At 40.4% G+C, this 23,760-nt stretch overlaps 1 protein-coding gene across 4 annotated transcripts in view; it reads right to left on the reverse strand.

Annotated features, from left to right (window-relative positions):
- PARG (poly(ADP-ribose) glycohydrolase) overlaps positions 1-23,760 on the reverse strand; it is an 850,138-nt gene that overhangs the window by 521,603 nt on the left and 304,775 nt on the right. For all 4 annotated transcript variants that reach the window (XM_069240664.1, XM_069240666.1, XM_069240665.1 and 1 more), the window contains one exon: positions 10,503-10,577. In XM_069240664.1, coding sequence (XP_069096765.1) covers positions 10,503-10,577 — 75 coding nt within the window. The remainder of the gene's footprint in view (positions 1-10,502; positions 10,578-23,760) is intronic.

Here is a 23,760-nt window from a genome sequence, read left to right on the forward strand (position 1 = left end):
TGTGTGGGCCTCCAACTTATGTTTTTTTTTAAAAGAACCATTTGCAAGCATTAAGTCAGAATAACTCTGCAGTATATTAACCCTCATAGCTAAAGTGGACAACTGAGTTCTGATTTTGAAGAACATTTTTCTATTCGATGGAAGATTATAGCATCGAGGCACGGACCAGCTGTCTAATCCATTGCTCCAGGTTAGGAGCAGCAATGTTTTTCCTTATCGACATCAGCATATTTCTTTACATGGACCATCTCTTTATGCAGCTGCTAACTGCTTGCCTTTTACATCACTACCATGCTTTCCTTATCTCAAATGTCCCTACCTCTGTACTGTCTTTAAGTGTGCTTCTGTTCTTGCAAAGCTCTATCTTTCAAACCTTGCTCAATTTCATTCTACTTTGCATCTCAAATTCTTGTTGACCACTCCTTGCTTTCTTTGAGTTCCATAGCACTTAAGTTTCTTCGTCTCGTACCTCTAATCTCTGAAATGGTCTTTCTTTTCCCAGTCTATCTCCCTAGACCGTCTACTTTCTACAGTTTTCTCAAAGACCATTTACAGATCTCTAGGTTTTGGTAGTTCACAGTCATTATGTTAACTGTATTTAGCTTTTACACTTTTAATGGCACTTTTTAAAAATATTCGTTCAGCACTCTAAAGAACGCTCTACAACAATCCTAACTGCCTGCTTGTAAAAAGATACTTGCAATTGTAGTCCATTACATATGATATGAACCGAAGCCAGGATGGAAATATGGGCACATCCATGCAACATTTGGAATAAAATGTCATGCGTTCGTCACTGTGGCTGCCTGACTTTCTCATGAAAGTGTGAATGTGGTACACTGAAAGAGGCGCCTTGTACCAGCCCAGCAAGAGTGAAGTCAGTTTGTTAAGTAGAAATCGGTAGCTCTTCTGAGAGGCTAAGATAGACTTAAAAAATAGGTTATTACTCAGACCTACTGTTAACCGGAGTTGAATGTTTAAAATCCCGTTGGAATTGTGCAGGTAGATATGGAAGCGAGCTGGGTGAACAATAAGGGGCTGTGTGTGTAAGACAGGAAGGAGGGCTAGATGGAGTTTAAGTTTGGAGTGTACACACTGGAAATCTCAGGCTTTCCAAAACGGCGATAGAGTGATGGTGTGCTAGTAACGGGTGTGCTGATTTGTCCCAGTTCTTGGACATCTCTCTCTGCACAAACCTTTCCACAAATCAGATGCAGACTCTAAATTTGAGAGAAAGCCAAATGAGCAGGTGTCCTGCACCTAAAATTGTGAGCACGCTCACGTCCTCCAGTCCTACTTTTGAGCATCGCATAGAGATTAGGTGGGAGAGGGAGGCCGGCATCTCTAGCAAAGTTACTTCACTCTTTGGTCCTCATTAAGGGATGTGTAGTAAGAGGCAAACTTGACCTGTGAAGTATCCCGCAGAATACCACAGTTTGTCAAGCTTTTGAGGTACGTGCTTTTAGTCAGTATTATTACTACTGTGTTACACGCAGACAGTGTGCAAAGTTAGAAAAGATGAGAAATATGAGGGAACGCGAAGGACTCAATAAAAAGAAGATAAACTTGCCAACTCAATAGTGAACAAGCCGGACTGTGCACTTTTTTCCACATTATTCAAGTCCAGCTTCCGGCAATAACTTTGTATTTATATTAAAGTTGATTAGACCGTGTTCAATAGCAAACACTATGTATCAAAAAGCCTAAGATACCTGTGGAAAGTGTCGCATGTAACAACACCTTGACATGCATGACACATTAGGTCCAGTTCCTACAGCGACACTGATTAACATGAATATTCTGGTATGCTAAACTGACCGGAGCCTTGCAACAAAATAAGCCAAGCCAATGTACCAGCTAGCAACAGGCAAGAAGACTTCTCTGTCCTGCAGGCACGCCCAAAGTCCACAGACCCATCCTCAATTGGCAGCCTGAGATGAAAAAGAAAGCCAAACTCACATTTCATGTTCTCTTTTTTTAGTATTACAAACGTGTCTTTCAAACATGTTTAGGAGTGACGTGTGTGTGTAACACTGCCACGCAAGCTCCATTTGACTATGCAGTCCTTCAATATCGGTGAGGGCTGGTGTCATCCAGTCATTCCGTGCCACAGTCTGCCAAACCATGTCCGAGGCCAACCGTCCTTTGAGCTCTGCAAATCTGTTTGCCAATCTAGGATGCATTTTGAGTGCAAATTATCCGTGTCTCACCACAGATGCAAAGCAAGGGTCTGCCGAAGGAAGCCCCCTCCCCCACCACCTTCTGACCCTGGAGGCAACGAAAACGACGACCTTCAATCTAATATAGTGGGGCCTTGTCACATTTTCGATGAACGATGGCTGCACTACGAGTATCGATTCATTTGGAATATAAATTATAAGATACAGTTTGGAATTAAATTTAGTGGAACGCTACACAGGAGGGCAATAAAGCACGAGCCTATTACTTGCCAGAAGTGCCGGCAGCAGCTGGCAGGGAGGAAACCAAACATCCGCTCTGTAAACGCAGCACTAAATATCAGTCACCTCAGCCCTTCAGCGTCACCACCTGCTAATTTTAGATGCAATATTTAAAAAAATGGAGGAGGAGGTCATTAACCAAGAGTGAAGTCTCTACCACGGTCCAGCCAGAGGATTTTCTAGTGAGAACTTTTTGCAGTAAACTTGTGCAAGATTTTTGTTTTCTGCCACGAGCTACTGCCAGCTTCTTTTCAGCTTGAGGGCTTTTCTTTCACTCCCACACTAGCCAGAACCACTGGAATTATGTGGTAGGGGAGAACCAAATTATTAAGGAAAGGAAAGTCAAATTACGCTGCACATTTTTTGTTCATGTTCTGTCGTGCTGATGTATAGAGCGCACTATCACACGGGAGGCATGCTGAGCGGGTGTAAGTCTAGCGGCTAGAGCTATGCCTCCTCAGCATGCCTCCCGGGTGATAGCGCGCTACACATCTGCGTTACTAGACTCTAGCAAACTTATAGAAAAGCCCGGTCCTCAACTTTTTGGAGAATTCAAGAAGTGAGGAGGAGGCTCTTAGGTGTAGTAGCAGGTTGCTCAAAGCTTTAGGAATAATGTAGGAGAACTGCCAGATCCGGTTTTCTATATGTGCTTGTCTGGAAGGTTTGTGTAAGCAGATACGATTGCTGACGTATGCTGTGCTAGTGTTATGTACAGTGCCTCGTTATTTTGTTTTTTTTCACATATGTTAATACTTTCAGGGCGAAGGTTTCACCTCATTAGTACCATTTGGACACACAAAAACGGAAATGGGCAACAGAAATCAGCCTTTTGTGAATGGCCTTGCACTGTGCTGCGACAGATGTTGCTGCATTTTTTGTAACTTCTAATCCATTTGAGCTAGAAAAATATTTTTGGCTGAAATTTGCAGATTATGCAGCAAATGATGGATATGTGGCAAACACAGCAAATCCTTAATTATGCAGATAGGGTTTAAGCAGCAAAACTGCATAATTCCAAGGGCCCTACCTATAGCGAGCCGTAAGAAAAATGATTATTGCTTAATCATTATTGGTTGCTTTTTAAGGCTGTACTCAGTGCTGGAAATGAGAGGGGTCCAGCCTGGTCCGGCAGCTATTTTGCAGGATCTCAGATCCGGTTGGCCGCAGTGACACGTTGAATTTGTACTGGTGTAACTTGCTGACCCCAGGACATGCTATGAAGCACCCACAGAATGTCTGCCTCCCACTGGGGGCAGCACCTACAGGCGATTAAGGGGCTTCTTGTTTTCTTTTCCAGCCAAGCTCAAAACAAAGCCCTTAAAGAGTCATCAGCCCTGCTTTAGTTCACGTATGATCCCTAGCTGGGTGCTATCTGGAACCTAACACCTAGACGTCAACGCAACTGAGGGAAACAAAGGCAAAAGCCTGTTTACCACTTCACAAACACTTAAGAGAAACTATCATTTAGAGGCAAGGTCTTGACTTGTTCACCAACCCCTCTATGTCAAAGAAATCCTTGCACCCTAAGAATGTGAAATATATCTGTAGGAGTAATGGCACAAATTACGATTTAAATAACTTAGTAATTTATTTTATATTTCATTTCTGAGAAGCACTACTCACTCCAGTTGATGATATCAGAGAGCTTTACATCACACACATGCAAGTGTGTAAAGTCAAAGCACAGGAAATGTTACTTAAGATATCGAGGGTTGGGAGGTGTCAGAGTCGCAGATCGCGCATACTGGTAGGCATTACACGTTTAGAGTGCATGGCCGTGAGAAATACAAAGTCGGGATTTAAAATGTAATGCAGTGACTGGGGTTGCCTTTATTAGTAAAACAGTATTACTACCAAAAATAAATATTTTTGGGCAATCTCAGAACTGAGATTAAGAAAAGATTCAGGGAAAAAATAATCAGGTTCATTTTTTTTTTTCTTAAAGTGGGCAAACAGCTCCCTGATGCCAGCCCACAGTTCAAAGAATTGCAGTTTCTAAACTGCAAGTAGCAACCCACTTACTTATCTTCATAAAATACAAATCTGTGGTCTACATGTTTCACAACGTGATTTCTAGAAAGGACATTACTGTCAATGCTACTTTACGAGTTAAAACTGTCAATAGACACAACACAGACCACTCATGGAAGTGCATTTATCACTAGAGTTCTCTTACAGTTATGCACTGGAAACTGCTGTGCACATAAAGATCTTGGCAGCAGGTCCCCTAAACACGCAAAATATTAAAAAATGCGGCGTCTTTGTGATTAAATAATCCAGAACAGATTTATTATCACGTGTCTTTGTCCCAATTCCTTTGCAGTGAAGCTTTAAAAAAAAAAAATGAGCGTGTAATGTAGCTGCCAAACCCTACTTTTCAAGACCCCGCCCCTTGTGACCCCAACCCCTTTGCACTGCCAAACCTTGACACTCAATTTATGGGTTACAGGAGTTCATTTGTTTCCATTTGCAGCACCAGCTGGGATTCACTTCAACTTAAAGCTCCAAAAGGCTTTTGCATACGTGAGCTACACAAATAACCTTAGCATAACTTGCACACCTGTTTCTTAAATGTGTTCTTAATATAGCCACTTTTGACCTGACACAGTCCATATTTATGCTTCTTACTGACCTCTTCGCAGTAGGAATCACACAACCGGTTGGACGAACCCCAGTACAACTACCAATGGAGGCCTCAGTTTCGCCATGGAGGCTCGCACACTTTGGAACCGTTTTCTACCTTCTAGAAGACCTGCCAAAGCCTACTTCAGTTTCCATATGAACCTTAAGGCCCATTTCATACAAAAGTCAAGCTCTCAGCCTTGTTACACACGTCACACACTCTCCATCACAAGAACAGCACCCAGGGATGCCCAGAAATCATTTGCCCATTTACCAATACATTCTATGATTTTTGCACACTCCTCAAATCGCGGTTGGAGAAAATCCCTGCGGTTAAGGTTGGCATGATAATGCACGGGATTAATGTGCCAGTCTTTGGGATGTTTGTGCAAGTAGAAGGTTGCTGGTGTGAACTGATGCAGAACCAACAAATCCATTCTTCCAAGGAAGGCAAAATGTTACAGCAAACAATGTGCCTAACAAGCTGAAGCAGAACAAAAGAAACTCTGACAATTATACACAAAATACTGAGGGGTACACTTATGAACTCAACATTTACAGGGAGAGCGCAATGGTCAAACTGCACTCTTTTGCCAAAAATATTCACTTACCTTGAATATCCATTGTCCTAACTTTGCTCTTTACTGGGTACTGTGTACCAAAGGATATCAACAAGAATGGTTAACACACATGTATTAGCTAATACAACCACTGGATATGTACAATGCCAGTATCTTTTTTTGAAGAAGAGGGAAAACTGGAAAGTCGTGGGCTTCAACCTGCAGTGAGGACTTTGAGACCACAAACACGCCGACTCCTTTAATGGGGGCTTGTGGAGGACACTGTCAGGCAAAACAAATAAAATCTAAGCCTACACATCTTTCTAGTCACTCCAAGAGTACCATGCTAAATTATATGAGAATTATAAAAAGGAATTGTCATCATGCCCCCATGGGCATTCTGGGGCTCAACTTTTCGGCAACGTTTAACACAATCAACCATCAAGTTCTTGTTTGTCTCGATGGTCTGATGGAAAGGGAAATAGCTTATCAAAAGATGACTTTAATTAATTGTTCCAATACTATGTTCCCTCCTCTGTGATCCTAATTCTATTCTTATACCCCATAACTGCTAACCCTGCTATCTACACTTTTCACTTTATTCTATCAGGGAACCACAACACTTCAAATACATGAACGTGTCAGTTTACAAAAGCATTTTAAAAAACAAGCCAACAGAGTTTTGCACAGTTTTACTCAGCAAGTTACGATCATGCCAAACAGTAGGTCTAAACAAAAAAGGGTTTTGTTAAAATAAACAAGCTTTTCCAATGCTGTTACTACATGTATGAAACAATGGGCACCAATATGTAGATAATAAACTTATTCCACAGTCATTTACTACATCCGCCATTTCCTGAATACTCAGGACTTCAACACATACTGTGGCTAAACAAAAAACATACTAGACACACACACACACTTTAGAGAAAAAACTGCTTCCATGTTATCAAGTATAACAATTACTGGGTGTTATAGATTAACATCCTTGATATCCAAAAAAAAACAATTCGAGGCTGTGAGTAGTCTTCTTAAACTGAAAAAGCATGTCATAAATAAGAATGTCCTTACAGATTATATGCACAAAAACATTTCTCCTCCACGGATGGTTGTCAGGGTCACCAGTACATCAGTATTGGCCTGGTATATTTTTCTTTGCTGCTGACAGAGATGGCTCAGCATCCTTAAAAACACTATTCATCTCTTCAGTGGAGATGGGGTTCTCCTGATAGAAACCATCTAACATAGTGAAATGCAACAAGGGGATTGGCACGCATCGGGTGTGTAAAAGATGTTAGGAGGACAGTGTTTTATTCAAGCTCAAAACCCATCAAGGGTGTAACCAAGACTAAGTTTTGCCACTGATAACTCTTGCACATTAAACACATACCTACCCACACAGAAGGGACTTTGGCTGTACATACAGTCCCTAATGAAGAAACTGATATAAAAGACTTGATCGTTTTTTCCACCTCAATAGGCTATTAGTTAACTCAGTTGGCTACTAAAAAGTTTGATCAAAGATATCAAAACATCTGACGATGCAAGGAAACCATAATAGGTGACCTAAGATGCTATGATCTGTCGCATTTAACAACAAAGCCCAGATATCTTTTATTTTGGAAACACGTCTTGGTATTTCTTCCTTCAATACCTAATCAATTAACTGAAAAATGTGTTTCTTTTATAGTCAACAAGCGATTCCACTTCCCAAAAGCTACAAGGACTAGCAAGCTAGAGTTTCTTAACAGACACCAATGAGCCTACAGGCCTCAATTACATATTCCAAATATATAGATTTATAATAAGGTCACTTTAAACAGTTTTATTTAGAAAACAGTAAGAGTAAGAGCATTCACTGTGCAAGACATTAAGATCTAAAATGATCACACAAGGGCTGGAAAAAGAAGTTTGTAAAAATAAAAAAAAGGCTCTTTGCAGGCTTCCCTCCACATTTTATCCCCCCATTTGGACTATTAGCTGTTGATTTTCAACTCAGAGTGCACAAAGCCTGCTAACCAGCCCTCAGTGCCAGTGTTTTAACCCTATACAAATTGCCTGTCGAATTGGATACACCTAATTGGCAAGGCCTGACTTACTTATAAGTCCCTAGTATATGGTACCACAGATATGTAAGACAGAGTGTCCACTCAGGACTGTAGCATTGTTCCTGCCACCCTTCTTGTGACAAGATACTAATTAAGTGTTCCCACTGCCAGTTTGACTTTGCTATTCAAACATATAGCAAAGCCACCCTATCTCTTAACTTTAGATATATCTCCCCCAAGGAAGGCCAACGGAGACCTATGGCAGGGAGCTGTATTTTGTTAACTGAGACATGTGTTATATGGTACGTCTTACCAGCAACACTTACAAATTGTTGTTTTGCTGTGGGTAAAGTCGGTAGCCCCACTGGCTAATACAGGGTTACTGTGAGGCTTCCCAACCAGGCTAACCTTTGACTAGGACTACCAAACTGGGTAATGTAAGGCATCAAAAATAATCGTGGCATTAAATGCGACTTGATGGCAAAGTCAAAATTAAAGTAATTTTTAAAGGTAAGCTACTTTTACGAAGTTGCCACTCTGTGCCCCAGCTAGTCCAGTGGCCTTACAAAGGCACTGGCACACAGCTTTCTGCCCGCATGAAGGAGATGTGTGAATGACTCCTTAGCCAGGAACAAAGGCTGCTGTAGCACTGGAAGGTGTGAACTCATCCCCCAGGATCGCTGCCTGGGGTGTTAGCCCAAAAGGAGAGCTTCAAAAGTGAAGACACCTTTGAAAGGCCCCTGTGACAACGCTTTCGTGCAGGATGCCTTTTGTTTCCTGCAGAAAGAGTAAAGCCAGGGACAGAGGAGGGAAAACCAGTTCACAAACCGGTTCCACACCTCTGGTGGTTGCCTGAAAAGGTCTTCACTCGCAAGGAAGAATTCTGCCATGGTGGTTGTGGCAAGGATGTTTGACTCTGGGATAGCCAGATGCCACACTTCACCGAAACTGTGTCACTAGAGAGGACAGGACCAACAGCAAACTGGCTAGTGACCACACTGTCCCTTTGGGCCACTATGCTGGGATATAATGGGAACTCCTGGCACTTGAGACTTCAGTATTCGCTGGACTTGGAAGGAGAATGATAAGAAGACCACTCTGGACCCGGTGGAAGCGCACAGAGGCTGCGATGCTGGAGCGACTGCACCTGCTGAACTTTTGGCTAGCTGAGTTTGGACCAGTTCTGATTGCCTTCTTTGAGGAAAAGTTGATTCCCAGCCCCAGTCCGAAGCAGAGACTCCAAGGGTCACTTGACTGGCCCCCAAAGACTAGCGTCAAAACTGAAAGAGCCCAAGTCACATCTTTGGTAGCCACTGCAGCGGTTTTGCCACTACCGGACACCGGGAACCCCAAAGGACAATTCAGATATAGCCAAAAGGTGCACCCGTGTCTCCTGGATTCATGAGTGTTGGTTGTGGCCAGATTCACCACAAAAGGCGAACACTATCCTCCACCACAAATTTGCACTGTGACCGCTGTCTTAAAAAGCGCAAGGTCTGCAACAATAGCCCTTGGAACCCTGCAAATTTGACTTCGTGGGACCCTGAGATCCGTGGACAGGATCGCCCCCACTCACCTGTGGACCGACGACTCGACCTGACTTTCCCGGGCACCGCACAGCATCAAGAACATCCTTGAGCATCTTTAAGGCTGCATCCCTCAGCATAAGGACCACTCCATTGCTGTCTACAGCGGTCATTCTGTAAAGTTTGGATCTTGCTTTAAAAATGCTCTGGTAGCCATACCACTATCCAAAGAGTCCATTCGTGCCCCCTAGACCTCTGTCCTGCCAGATATGGACACCAAACTTGGGCCAGAGTTGTTAAACTAACTGGTTCAAACTTTTCAAAAGTTTCTAAACTTTTTATTGGCCAATGCTTGCTTTTAAAAACTGTATCTCCAGAACCCTTAGGTGGATTTTTATGATTAAGGTCTCTAAAAATTCATAAAAAATAAGCTCTATTTTTATAAATGGTGTCTTGTTTCTTTCGTGTGACTTTCTTATTTCGTTGCTTGGTGCCGTTAAATACTTTACACATTGTTCCTATGCTAAGTCTCACTGCTCACAGCCACAGCTACCCAGGATTGAGCTTAAGGTTAAGTAAACATACCTGACTGGACCCAAGATGAAATTTGTGAGTGTACTGCACAATAATGCTCCCCAGCCTTATCAAATAGTACACCCAAATCCTCACAATGTTATTCACTCAGAGTTTTTAAAAAAAGATTACACTTATTTAAAAATATGGAATACCTAAATTTTATGTTACTTGAAATCAGAGCTTCAACATCTCAAGGTTAAACAAAACCAAATCACTTCAAACCTTTCACTTCTCATGGGTTTCTCAATGCCTGTGGATGAGCCTTCCAACCTCAAGTGACCAGATGAAGCCACAAAAGGAAACTCCAGCCCAAGCACCTGTCTGAATCTTTGTCAGTCATACATTGCAGCATTTCACATAATAATTCATACCTTTGGGAGTATAGAGGTTTCTCTTTAAACAGCTAGTTGTAATTCAGAACTTCCAGGAATAATAACCTTAAAGTGGTTGGTGGCATGGTTACCAGCCCTGTTGTGCTTAAACACCAGCATACTATTTTAACAAGCACACAGAGCAGCAAGAGGACTGGTCTAGCAATCATAACGAACATCTTAACAAAGGAAGGGAAAAGCTTCCACCTAATTATATTCTGTTTCCAAATACGACCATGATTTCAGTTTCTCCGACAACCATGCTTTTTTGGTTAAAATAAAGAAGAGTTACCAAATATGCAAAAAAAATGTTGTGGATGTTTTCCACAAATCCACTTACCTCATCACAAAACCTGGTGAGGGCAGTGAAATCCCACTTCTTAGCGTAGCCGACATTGTAAGACAGAATGGCTTCCTACAAAGAAAATACGGAAACATCTCTTGAAGATCAGCTTTCAAATTCTTATCGTAGAACCACATTAATTGTTTGCTAAGTATATCTTTTTCTCTTTGAATAAATTCCCCAGGGCTTATTTTTCTTGGATGTATGAGGTCCCTGTGGGAAACCATCACATCTGTCAATGTCCCATAACTTTTTCACATGTTACAGTTTAAAACATTCCTTCTGACAACAATGTGGCAAAGCACTTTGGCAAATTCTAGCATGCCCACAGGGAGCCGGAAAACATACTTTGCTACATCACAACTACAGCTCAATCATTAAAATAGGGTAGCAGCCAGGGGACGAATGGTCAGATATGCAAGATTTAGTTTTGTTACTGTAGATTAAAAAAACAACAAAAAAAAACCTTAGAAATTACCGAGGCCAATGGCACTCCAGCAGTGGGGTAATTTGGGAGACTACCATACATATCCCAGAAACAGGGATAGGTTCATCAAAAACGTCGAGTTGGATTTTTCATGGTGGAGTGGGGAGCAGTCCAAGCACGAAGTCTACACTCTTGTACTTCATATCAATAGGAAATTCACATCTAAAGCAAACTGGAAATGGATGCCAAAAAAGATTTCTCATCAGCCACAATATCAACACAAAGTCAAGAACTCCACCTGAAACACAAAAACAGTTTAATATTGAAATCATACAAGATTGCGTCTGCCAATAGAAACATATGGCCTTGATAAGCTGATGGAGAGTGGGATGTTGCTTCATATGCATGTCAAACGCAACCTTTGAAATCAAAAACATTTGTGAAGACTATTTGAGAAAAAAAGAAAAATTGAATTTTGGTAGCAGGAATGGGCAGAGGTTATAAAAAGAAGCGCTCATGTTACACAATTCCATAGGTTTGAAAGGAATTTTATGGAATTCTTACAGCAATTTAAATCATGCAAAATGCCTGGGCTTTCTTCTAGTTTCAAGGCTCAGCAAGGCTATGTAAGTTTGTCTACCAATTTTCTCTCCTCCGGAAAATTAAACAACAAATTATGTTATATGCTTCCGTTGTTAGCTGTCCAAGGTAATTTAGGAAAATGCTTTTCTGTGGGTCGTACAATGCCCACACAGACTCCTCGTACAGGAGACCTCCATGGTACTGCCAGGCTTGTTACCGATTCTATTCTCTAACCATCTGGCTGGGAGGGTCGTGCTGTAATGGGGAATGGAAATTTCTGGAGCAAAACATTCTTGACACTGGAATCCACAATCCTGCTAAATCTACATTAATTAAATAATTATGATCCAGGGCACTTTCAGACATTAAAATATCCTACTGTTTTAGATGATGCCCACCAGACAGCATAAGTTGTCTGTTTGCTAAAGACCTATTGAGGGCTTACCAAAAACGTAGTCAGCTTACACCTCACCCATTGCTTACCACTGGGTGACTTTACTGTCAATGTCAATACCCTTGTCTCCCTTCTTTTGTTTGTACTTCCCCTACAGCACAGCCTCTTTAACATCCTTTCCACTGCTCACATTTAGGGAACTATTTTTTTTACTTTTCTTTCAGCACTTTGTGACTCTATGTGTTCTCTAGCTCAATCCTTTGTGTGCTGCTTTCCCTCCCGACAGCAAGAGCTGACTGTTGCTCTCTCCCTTGTGAAGTTATCTCTCGTGTGGATGCCCTTTCATCGGCATCTTCCCTCACACAACAACTTTCTATGTTGCTCTTTCCCCTGTGTGTCCGGCTCTGCCCCTCCTCGCACTTGGCTTAATTTGTATTTTTATCCCAATGTTGCCTTTACTTCCTCCGTTGCTCCCCCACCCCTTACAGGTACATACATTTGTTTCCACTTTTTAGGAGGGCCCTCCAACAATCATTTGCTGTTTGGTGTTCCGCTGCATCAAAAGCATTCTGGCCACACTTAGCATTTCTTTTTTTTTTAATTAACCATTTTAAGTTAAGTTGCTATATTTGCTCTGCAAGATTTAAAAAAAGGAAAATGACCCTTGTGTTATTCTGTTGGGGTGCGCATGCATGGTGACGAATAAGTTACCGCCAGAAAGACCTAACCGACCTCAGCGTCATTGTGCCGTTTTCGTTTTCTTTGCTATAGACAAAGCATTGCCAAAGCCCACAGGTGCACAAAGGCAAGACCTTTTCACTTTGCTAATGCTTTTTTGTATGATCACAACTATCATGGCAAGGATTAAAAACAGAACGATCAGAATTATTTTTTATAAACTGTATTCTTGGTTTAATTTATGTATTTCTATGTTATATGCTGATGTACAGCTCTCTGCTACTTCCTGTGGCTACAGTTTGAGCATAGTGACAGAACGCAACAGCAGCAATACCAATGCATCTAGATTTCATTATGACGTATGCCTGCATTACACCCAAGTAGGCAAAGGTGGCCACATTATCCCATACATGTGAAACGAAAAATTAGAGTACGAACTAGCTGCACAGTCTGTAACTTTAGAATGATACACAGTACCCCTGTATTGATGACATTAGCACTCGCAATAGACTGCTGAAGGTGTCTGTAGCTAGATGCTAAAACACGTACTCCAGTTTCAACAAACGGAACCAGTTCATTCAGTTATGGACCAGCTCTACCACAGATGAAAAGAAGCAGTTTAATTCAAACATAACGTTCTTGTCAAACTACTAAAACGTATGCTTAAGAGAAAAAGAGTAAATGTACATCGACCTCCTAGAAGCGGGCAGTAGGTGAAAAACCTAAATAACACAAATATGCAAATGCTCAATATAGTCACACCTGTGTCTTTAATCACTGCCTGCAGATAATTCAAGGAGGAGGTTGATTTCGGACTTGAAGGTCTCCGAGGACATGAAATGTTAGTCAATGTAGCCCCAGGGATTGGTTGGAAGAGGACGACTGTTGACCTGTCAGCCTTCAGGCGGTCCTTCTCCAAAATTTTTGACTTCCTCCTCCATTTTCTGCTGATTTTGTGTCTTCTGACCTTAGGATTCTGTGAACTTTATCACTGCTAAAGTGCACCTGCTCACTACTTAAATCATGGTAACATTGGCTCATTCCCCTATTGGCATATCCAATTTACTTATAAGTCCCTAACCAAGTGGTACTACATGTCTCCAGGGCCTATAAATTAAACGCTACAAGTAGGTCTGCAGCACTGATTGTGCCACCCACTTAGGAAGCATTTCAAACACGTCTCAGATCTGCTAATGCAGCATGTGTGTGCAGGTTGCCATTTCGGCATGGCAAAATAAACCTTTTGCCAGGGCCAAACCTTCCTTTTTAATACATATGTCACCCCTGGGGCAGGACATGGACATCTCAGAGGGCAGGGTCAATGTTTTTAAAAAGTAGGACATGTACCTCTAGGTTTTATATGTCCTGTTAGTCAAAAACTCTTCAGTTTGTATTTAACTATTGCAAGGCCTGCCTCTCCCATTGGATAACAGAGTTACATTGCTACATTTAATACGCTGTAACTTCTAAATGGGAACAGGTAAGCAGTTAATGTTTGGTGCCTTTGGAACTGTAATGAAAAATCCTATTTTATGGAAAGTCAGATTTCAAATTACAATTTAGAAAATACCACTTTAAGAAAGATGGCATTTTTCTGCATTGGCCATGTAGTGCCTGCAGCCTGTCTGTGTCACATGACTATGTGTAGCCGACAGTTGGGCTTTCTGTATTTCCTCTAGACTGCCACACACAATAGAGGGCTAGGTGTGCCTCAATGGGTGCATCAGTGGCAGGATGGGAGGGAGGAGCTGAACCCAGCCCTACTCATACTTGAATAAGTTGCGTTCTGCCTCCACACAAAGGGCTTCATAATCCCTGTAGTTAGTCCGGCGCCAGGGCAGGCAGGAAACCTGTGCACTCCAAAGGGAAGCCTCTAGAAGCTTCTACCACTTCAAAGGAGGCACCTGCTATAAATATTGGACCTAAGACACCAACATGTCAGTACATGTTGGGCCTGTGGGAGACTGTCAGGAAGAAGGACTGTGTGCTACTGAAAGGACTGCTACTCTACTGTACTGCTGCCCTGAAGGAGTGCTGCCTGCTGTGCTGACATGTTCCCTGCTACCCTCTTGTCTGGGTGGGAAGTGGGAGAAAAGGTGCTCCGACAGACTATCTGTGGGTCCAGCAAAACAGTGGGGAAAATACATTTCCCAGGTTGTTTTTCAAAATCTCTCACTCTATTCTTCTAAAATGTTGCATGTGTGTATCTGTTATTAATAGTTCAGTCATTTATGACTCAACTTGGGCCCTAGAGAGTGCATCAACATTGGAATTTTTGTGAGTAGGGCTCTTTTTGCACATTTCATCAAGACCAAAATTACCTGTAACTAACTGAACAGGAAGTCAGAATATTTGACCCATTTCCCTTGGGGTAAGACAACCTGTGTTCCATACATCAGACGTTAGTCAGGTCCACCCAAAGGTAGAATACCCCTATACCATATGAATGAAGCAACAGCACTATAGGAAGAATGGCTAAAAAGCTTCTCCTATAAACAAAAGAAAGGAATAAGCCTCAAAGACTGTGATGTTTCTTGTGCCTGCTGGATCTGTATGACAGCAGCCAAGGGAGGGATTGGAAGGCTGTAGAAGTGATGCAAGGTCAAAAGTACACAAAAAATCTTACACACAAATATCCACATAGATCGTCGCACTCCAGGGCCCAAATTAGGAAACCAAAAGATTGGACATGTTGTGTTAAATGGAATATTTGGTGTGGTTCAACAGCAATTTAGTATTATAAGACTTAAGGGGCAAAACTTTGCAGTGAGAAACTCCTACTACATGTGACTAGTACCAGCTGTAATTGTTAATAGTTATTACTCTTAATTAGCAATTGTAAGCTCACAATCTGCCATTAGTGTGGCTCTCAAGCACCTTCCCACAATCCAACAAGTAACCTGTAATAAGATGCTACCACTGACTGACTGACGAGCTAATATCTGCCTTTTCAGCCTATCCTACATTAGTGTGGGGAGGATCCAGCACGTTTTCTATTCTCAGTTCATCACCTGACAGTTTTCGCTGCCAGTTATTTCATCATTGGTAGCCGCCTGCCCATTCAGGCATTTGTTGGTCAGTCTACTATGAAGCTTTCACTCTAGCTCATGATATTGTGGAGACCTGAGTGAGACACTCATTTATGTCTTTACATAGGGTGACAGTGAAAGACTGAACTGACTGCACTTATAACATGGTATTTTAAAATAGACATGCATATTCCCCTTGCATGTGCACACCACACAATTAGTTACGGTGCATGTGAAAGCAAGGCAGCACGTGACGGAATCAGGTATTCTAAAACCTTCTTTCCTCGCGCATCTACCAAGGACCACACTTCCACAGCATCTTCCTGTCAAATGGGTTTCAATGTGCTGTTCACCCTACTACCTGCAGAGTAACACAGCGCTCCCCTGGAAGTGAAAAACTATAGGTTGCAAAAGAAGGACTTAAGGGGAACACATGCTCTAAAATCATTAGGATGACTGATCAAGATTTTAGCTGTTTGAACTGGGAATCAGCAACAGTCTCTCAAGAAAAGTTTGAAGGTGAGAACAGTCAGTGTTACCTGCCTAGAGCTTCTGGGCTTTCTGAAAGGGGCGAAAGGAAGGACAGTGTTTATACGAAGGAGTGAACTGGTCACCTCTGTCAGAACGATTTGCATGCGTTGCCTTGTTGCATGAAGAAAAAACACAATGAGGAACCCCAATGGCACATATAGAATACAAAAATATCTAATTCACAAAAACTTGGTTGCAACAATCAGTCCATGATGTAACCTGTAGATTTTCAAGTCACTCAGTGCAGATAATTTGATCAGTTCAAAATTTATTACGAATAGGATGTCACAAGAGTAATCAGTAATCCAAATGAATTCGTGCTTCCAATTTTCCAGCCAACACGTGTTTCGTCTTTGGGAGTATTTTACAATCCCTCTACGACTTCTTCAGGGCTAGAAATCACAAATAACACATACGAGTTAAGACCAATATGCTCAATCGTCAAATACACATTAGGATGTGCCAAAGCCCCAAGGGAGGTAAATAAGAAAGACACCCACACACTGTGAAGAACCACAACACTCAATAAAAGTGAAAAACCTATCACAACCAATGCACCAATGCCCACAAACATAAAGTGAGTGGGAAAACTTATACACACGATATACGTGATCAATCATCATAACACTCCATTAAAAACACCACTAAGTTACCAATAGTGCTCAGTCACTTACTAAAATCACCAAAATTGTGGCTCAACATAATACCTTATAGATCCAGTAATGATTGAGAATAAATGATAATATCAGTTAATCAAGCAACCGAAATGTTGCTGTGTAGATAATCTCCGAATGGAAGTTCAAACCACTGTTAATACAGAACAGGTGTCACTCAAGAATAAAGTTTCAAAATATATACACATCACAGCACCAGTTCGTCAAATTATTACAGCAAAATTCATAACATCCCTAACCAATACTAATTGAAGCTCCAACTCGAAATACGTGCATTCTAATAAAATTCGTTGGAGAGAAACTCGGTTCTCAACCAACTAATGCAGTTATCCCATGCACTCACCAATTGTAATCTTGTAAAAAGTCCACGTATTCAAAGAGCGGCGCCTCCGTGTCAGGGTGCCTCGCGAGTGCGCTAGTAACGCGCATGTGAACTCCGGAAGTTAAAGTACACTTCCGGGTTCATCCCTTCCGAATTCGGAGCAACTATAATAAATAACGGACACACGCTGCCCGGTAATGATTATACGTCTCAACCGCACATTAACCCTTTATGCCACTAGCTTTACCACGAAATAATCAGTAACCATGTCATACGAAGGTGTGCCAAAGATGCCCCCTATTTCACCACACCGCAAAAATTATCTAAGTTGTCAAAAATGGATAAAAATATTTAAATCAATAACCAATATACACCACTATACACTTTTATTTAGTGCAATAGGGCAAACCTACCACCCATAAGGATGATCAACCCGACTTTAAGTAGATATAAATATATCAATTGTCCAAAATTTCCACATCTGAGATTAAATTGTAACGTACACAATATTACCCAACTGTCCTATTGATGCACAGCATAGGGAGGAAGATCATACAAATAGTAAATAAGTCTAAAGGATTAGGAGAACCCTCCAACTAAGTACATTTCTGACGTTTGAGAATTTTGGCATAAAACTCGTATAAACCGATGGAGCTTAACATCATTAAATAAAGATATACCACAGCACAACAATTAGTAATACAAATGCAAAATTCATGTATTTGATACAATTAATGAAAAGCATAATAAAACACATTGAAGTCAGGAATTAGTCCCCCAAAAAAAATTCCAATTCTCTATCAGTGTTCAACCCTGATTCCACAGCTCTTAATCTCAAAATCCAAAGTGCCTCTTGTCTACGTAAACGTAATTCTCTATTCCCACCCCTAGGGTCACGGGGGATATGCTCTAGTCCAAAAAATTAAAAGCTTTTATAAGTTGATTGTGCTACACAGGAAACCATATGTGCCACCAAGGGATATCTCAGATCACCATTTTTGAGTGCCCGCATATGTTCTCCTATTCTTATTCTAAGTGGTCGTATAGTACTTCCCACATATATTTTAGAGCACTTGCAGCGTATTATATACACAACAAAATTAGAATTACAATCCATGGTATAACATATCGAATATGATTTACCCTCATGGGAATATTCCTTAAGCTTATTACAAGCCCAGCGACACACTCCACACGAACCACATTTGAAAAAGCCCACTTCTCTCTTGGATAACCAAGTTATCTTGGGGGAGCTAGTAGTATAACTAGGACTTAACATAGTTCTAAGGGTTTTGCCTTTACGAAACGATGTCACTACTGTTCCAGAAACTATGTCCTTGAGTGATGTATCCTGTGACAGTAAATTCCAATGTTTAACAATAATTTTTTTCAAAATCAAAGAAGCCTCATTATGATCAATTATGAGCCTTACCACATCGGATGCCAAATCAGACTTTTTCTGTTCTTTAAGTTTTAATGTTGCATTTCTATCTATATATTTCACCAAAACGAGATCTCGAGACAGGAAAATGTAAATTGTGGAGATGAATCGTCTATCAATATAGTAAATTTATCGAGTTTGGTATTAACAGCAGGGATCAAAAGTCTTTTATCCAAAGGTCTGAGTTACTGTCCTAGTAATTTTGGGGATCCATGTAGATCCAAAATCGATCTATTTAAGTTTTTACGTAAACTCAAACTCAAACAGTACTTTCGTAATAAACCAGGAAGGGTGATGTCTTCTGATGCTATCGATTTTTCTTTTAGTACTGTCTCTATTGAGGATATTCATGATACAGCACTCCTATTATCTTTAGCCGAATGTGACGAAGATCCTGGCATTACCTCGAGAATACTAGATGATTTAGAGGTTGTTTCCAACAGAAGCGTGCCAAGTGGTCTCAAAATGAAATCTAGGTGGACTCCAAGGTCTTTAGCTTCCAACTCTTTAGATAAATTTTTTGATGTGGTTTGCCAAGATTTTGATAATTATTTAGCTAAAAATAAATCACGACAACTATCAATGAATTTAGACACAGTAGAACTAGCTGCTCTACATGATCTGAAATCTAATAAAGACATTGTTATTAGACAAGCAGATAAAGGCGGAAACGTCGTTATTATGAATAAGTTGGATTATGACCATGAAATTTTATCACAGTTGAACGATGCGTCTTGTTATGAGAAGATTATGTACAATCCCATCCCACACCTTACACTGTTGATCAATAAGAATTTATTGGCATGGCAACAGCAGGGGTTATTGAATAAAGAAGAACACCTGTATTTGAAGGTGTACTATCCTCGGTATCCTTGTTTGTATACTTTACCTAAAATACACAAAGGGTTACCTTTTCCACCAGGGAGACCCATTGTGTCAGGTATACTTGGTCCCACGGAAAAGCTCTCAGAATATGTGGACAATTTTCTGCAACCATTGGTGCACAACCTTCCCTCTTTTATTCGAGACACCACACATATTCTGAGTGTCTTGAGTGATGTTCAATGGGACAGCAACATGCTTTTGGTAACCTTAGATGTTGTATCACTTTATACCTGTATCAAACATGATCTAGGCTTAGTAGCCTTGAAATATTTTTTGAATAAAAGATCAGCAGATTTATGGGATCATACCAAGATGTTATTAGACATGACTAGCATGATTACCAATAACAATTTCTTTTTGTTTAACGACACATGGTTTCGACAAAAACAAGGTGTAGCTATGGGCTCCAAATTCTCTCCATCCTATGCAAACTTATTCATGGGGTGGTTTGAACACACATGGATTTGGGGCCCAGGAGCTGTTGCTTGGCATACATATATCTTGTTCTGGGGTCGTTACATAGATGATTGCTTGATGATTTGGACTGGTGGTGAACAAAAACTTATTGAATTCTGTAATTTCCTAAACTTAAACAATATGAATGTGAGATTCACATATCAATTTAGTAATGTGAAGATTGAATTTCTAGATGTGGAACTTTTTATTATGGACGATAAAATTCACAGCAGACTGTATCGAAAAACAACTGCCTGTAATTCGATCTTGCATGCTAATAGTGCTCATCCCAGACATCAGGTGGCATCAATTCCTTTTGGAGAGTTTTTAAGAGCACGACGAAATTGTAGTATAAATGACGAATTTGTTGCCCAAATGAATGACATGGAGAGGAGATTTGTAATCCGTGGTTACTCAAATAAGTTATTAAAGAAAGCTAGACATAAGGTGAAATATATAGATAGAAATGCAACATTAAAACTTAAAGAACAGAAAAAGACTGATTTGGCATCCGATGTGGTAAGGCTCATAATTGATCATAATGAGGCTTCTTTGATTTTGAAAAAAATTATTGTTAAACATTGGAATTTACTGTCACAGGATACATCACTCAAGGACATAGTTTCTGGAACAGTAGTGACATCGTTTCGTAAAGGCAAAACCCTTAGAACTATGTTAAGTCCTAGTTATACCTCTAGCTCCCCCAAGATAACTTGGTTATCCAAGAGAGAAGTGGGCTTTTTCAAATGTGGTTCGTGTGGAGTGTGTCGCTGGGCTTGTAATAAGCTTAAGGAATATTCCCATGAGGGTAAATCATATTCGATATGTTATACCATGGATTGTAATTCTAATTTTGTTGTGTATATAATACGCTGCAAGTGCTCTAAAATATATGTGGGAAGTACTATACGACCACTTAGAATAAGAATAGGAGAACATATGCGGGCACTCAAAAATGGTGATCTGAGATATCCCTTGGTGGCACATATGGTTTCCTGTGTAGCACAATCAACTTATAAAAGCTTTGAATTTTTGGGACTAGAGCATATCCCCCGTGACCCTAGGGGTGGGAATAGAGAATTACGTTTACGTAGACAAGAGGCACTTTGGATTTTGAGATTAAGAGCTGTGGAATCAGGGTTGAACACTGATAGAGAATTGGAATTTTTTTGGGGGGACTAATTCCTGACTTCAATGTGTTTTATTATGCTTTTCATTAATTGTATCAAATACATGAATTTTGCATTTGTATTACTAATTGTTGTGCTGTGGTATATCTTTATTTAATGATGTTTAGCTCCATCGGTTTATACGAGTTTTATGCCAAAATTCTCAAACGTCAGAAATGTACTTAGTTGGAGGGTTCTCCTAATCCTTTAGACTTTTTTACTATTTGTATGATCTTCCTCCCTATGCTGTGCATCAATAGGACAGTTGGGTAATATTGTGTACGTTACAATTTAATCTCAGATGTGGAAATTTTGGACAATTGATATATTTATATCTACTTAAAGTCGGGTTGATCATCCTTATGGGTGGTAGGTTTGCCCTATTGCACTAAATAAAAGTGTATAGTGGTGTATATTGGTTATTGATTTAAATATTTTTATCCATTTTTGACAACTTAGATAATTTTTGCGGTGTGGTGAAATAGGGGGCATCTTTGGCACACCTTCGTATGACATGGTTACTGATTATTTCGTGGTAAAGCTAGTGGCATAAAGGGTTAATGTGCGGTTGAGACGTATAATCATTACCGGGCAGCGTGTGTCCGTTATTTATTATAGTTGCTCCGAATTCGGAAGGGATGAACCCGGAAGTGTACTTTAACTTCCGGAGTTCACATGCGCGTTACTAGCGCACTCGCGAGGCACCCTGACACGGAGGCGCCGCTCTTTGAATACGTGGACTTTTTACAAGATTAGAATTGGTGAGTGCATGGGATAACTGCATTAGTTGGTTGAGAACCGAGTTTCTCTCCAACGAATTTTATTAGAATGCACGTATTTCGAGTTGGAGCTTCAATTAGTATTGGTTAGGGATGTTATGAATTTTGCTGTAATAATTTGACGAACTGGTGCTGTGATGTGTATATATTTTGAAACTTTATTCTTGAGTGACACCTGTTCTTTATTAACAGTGGTTTGAACTTCCATTCGGAGATTATCTACACAGCAACATTTCGGTTGCTTGATTAACTGATATTATCATTTATTCTCAATCATTACTGGATCTATAAGGTATTATGTTGAGCCACAATTTTGGTGATTTTAGTAAGTGACTGAGCACTATTGGTAACTTAGTGGTGTTTTTAATGGAGTGTTATGATGATTGATCACGTATATCGTGTGTATAAGTTTTCCCACTCACTTTATGTTTGTGGGCATTGGTGCATTGGTTGTGATAGGTTTTTCACTTTTATTGAGTGTTGTGGTTCTTCACAGTGTGTGGGTGTCTTTCTTATTTACCTCCCTTGGGGATTTGGCACATCCTAATGTGTATTTGACGATTGAGCATATTGGTCTTAACTCGTATGTGTTATTTGTGATTTCTAGCCCTGAAGAAGTCGTAGAGGGATTGTAAAATACTCCCAAAGACGAAACACGTGTTGGCTGGAAAATTGGAAGCACAAATTCATTTGGATTGCTGATTACTCTTGTGACATCCTATTCGTAATAAATTTTGAACTGATCAAATTATCTGCACTGAGTGACTTGAAAATCTACAGGTTACATCATGGACTGATTGTTGCAACCAAGTTTTTGGGAATTAGATATTTTTGTATTCTATATGTGCCATTGGGGTTCCTCATTGTGTTTTTTCTTTATTGTGAGGTTGGTTGACCTCGGAGGGTTGGGGTTTCCCCAGTGGGGTCCCCACATTTATTAAGGTAAATTAGCACCGTGAGCGCCATAACTCCTCATATTACACCCCATTCTTGTGTTTTCTTTGTGTTGAGAGGAGGCTGCTTAGGTGTAACCATTTCAATTTAACTACATTACTTTATCATGGATAGAAGCAAAGTAGCGGAAGAATTATTTGACAACCTAGCCAAGGGAGGCACTTTTTACAATAATATCAGTGGGAACGTGCAAAAGGAAGGTCTCAGAAATAAATTTATCAAATTAGAGAAAATCAAGAAAAATGAATTATCCAAATGGTGGGACGGAACAACGTTAAAACAATATAAAAAATTAAATCGTATTCCCCGAGGCCTTAGGTCTCAGATATTTCCCACTTATGATGATCTGGATGAAGATTTACTTGCACTTTGGGAAAAGGAATTAACAGCTAGTTCTATGAAACTTATGGATATTTTGATTATTAATTCCGAAAGAAAAGTGAGGCAGTTGCAAATTGAAATCGATATTTTAGAAAAGGAAATTGATGGTCTGAACCTTAGAGAAGCCACAGAGAAAAATTACAAAATTCTTGAAGAAATACTACTTAAACACCAAGAAGAAATCATGCAGAGGAAAGCACGCAAATTGAAGCGTGATGAGAGAGACTACTTGTCAGGCAGAATTTTTACTTTTTCTAACAAATATGATCACTTATTTCACACGGGGGGGTTCCCCAGTGTTTCAGGTCTGTCTAAGCTCTCTGACTCTACTTCCATAAGTACTTCATTAACTAGTGATAGTGAGGTGGAGGGTGGAGCCAGTACTTCGGTTCAAGAAACCTCAAGTGGGAATAATTTTTTATTAGAATTGAGGAGGATGAGGCGAGGCAAGAATGCTCTAAACAGGGAAGGGGTATACACAAAAAAACTAGGAGAGGTAGGAGAGGTGCGGGTCAACACTGTAAACGAAGTAGGAGGGGTCAAAACGAGATCT

Source organism: Pleurodeles waltl, chromosome 6 (genome assembly GCF_031143425.1).
Source record: "Pleurodeles waltl isolate 20211129_DDA chromosome 6, aPleWal1.hap1.20221129, whole genome shotgun sequence".
Lineage (NCBI taxonomy): Eukaryota > Metazoa > Chordata > Amphibia > Caudata > Salamandridae > Pleurodeles > Pleurodeles waltl.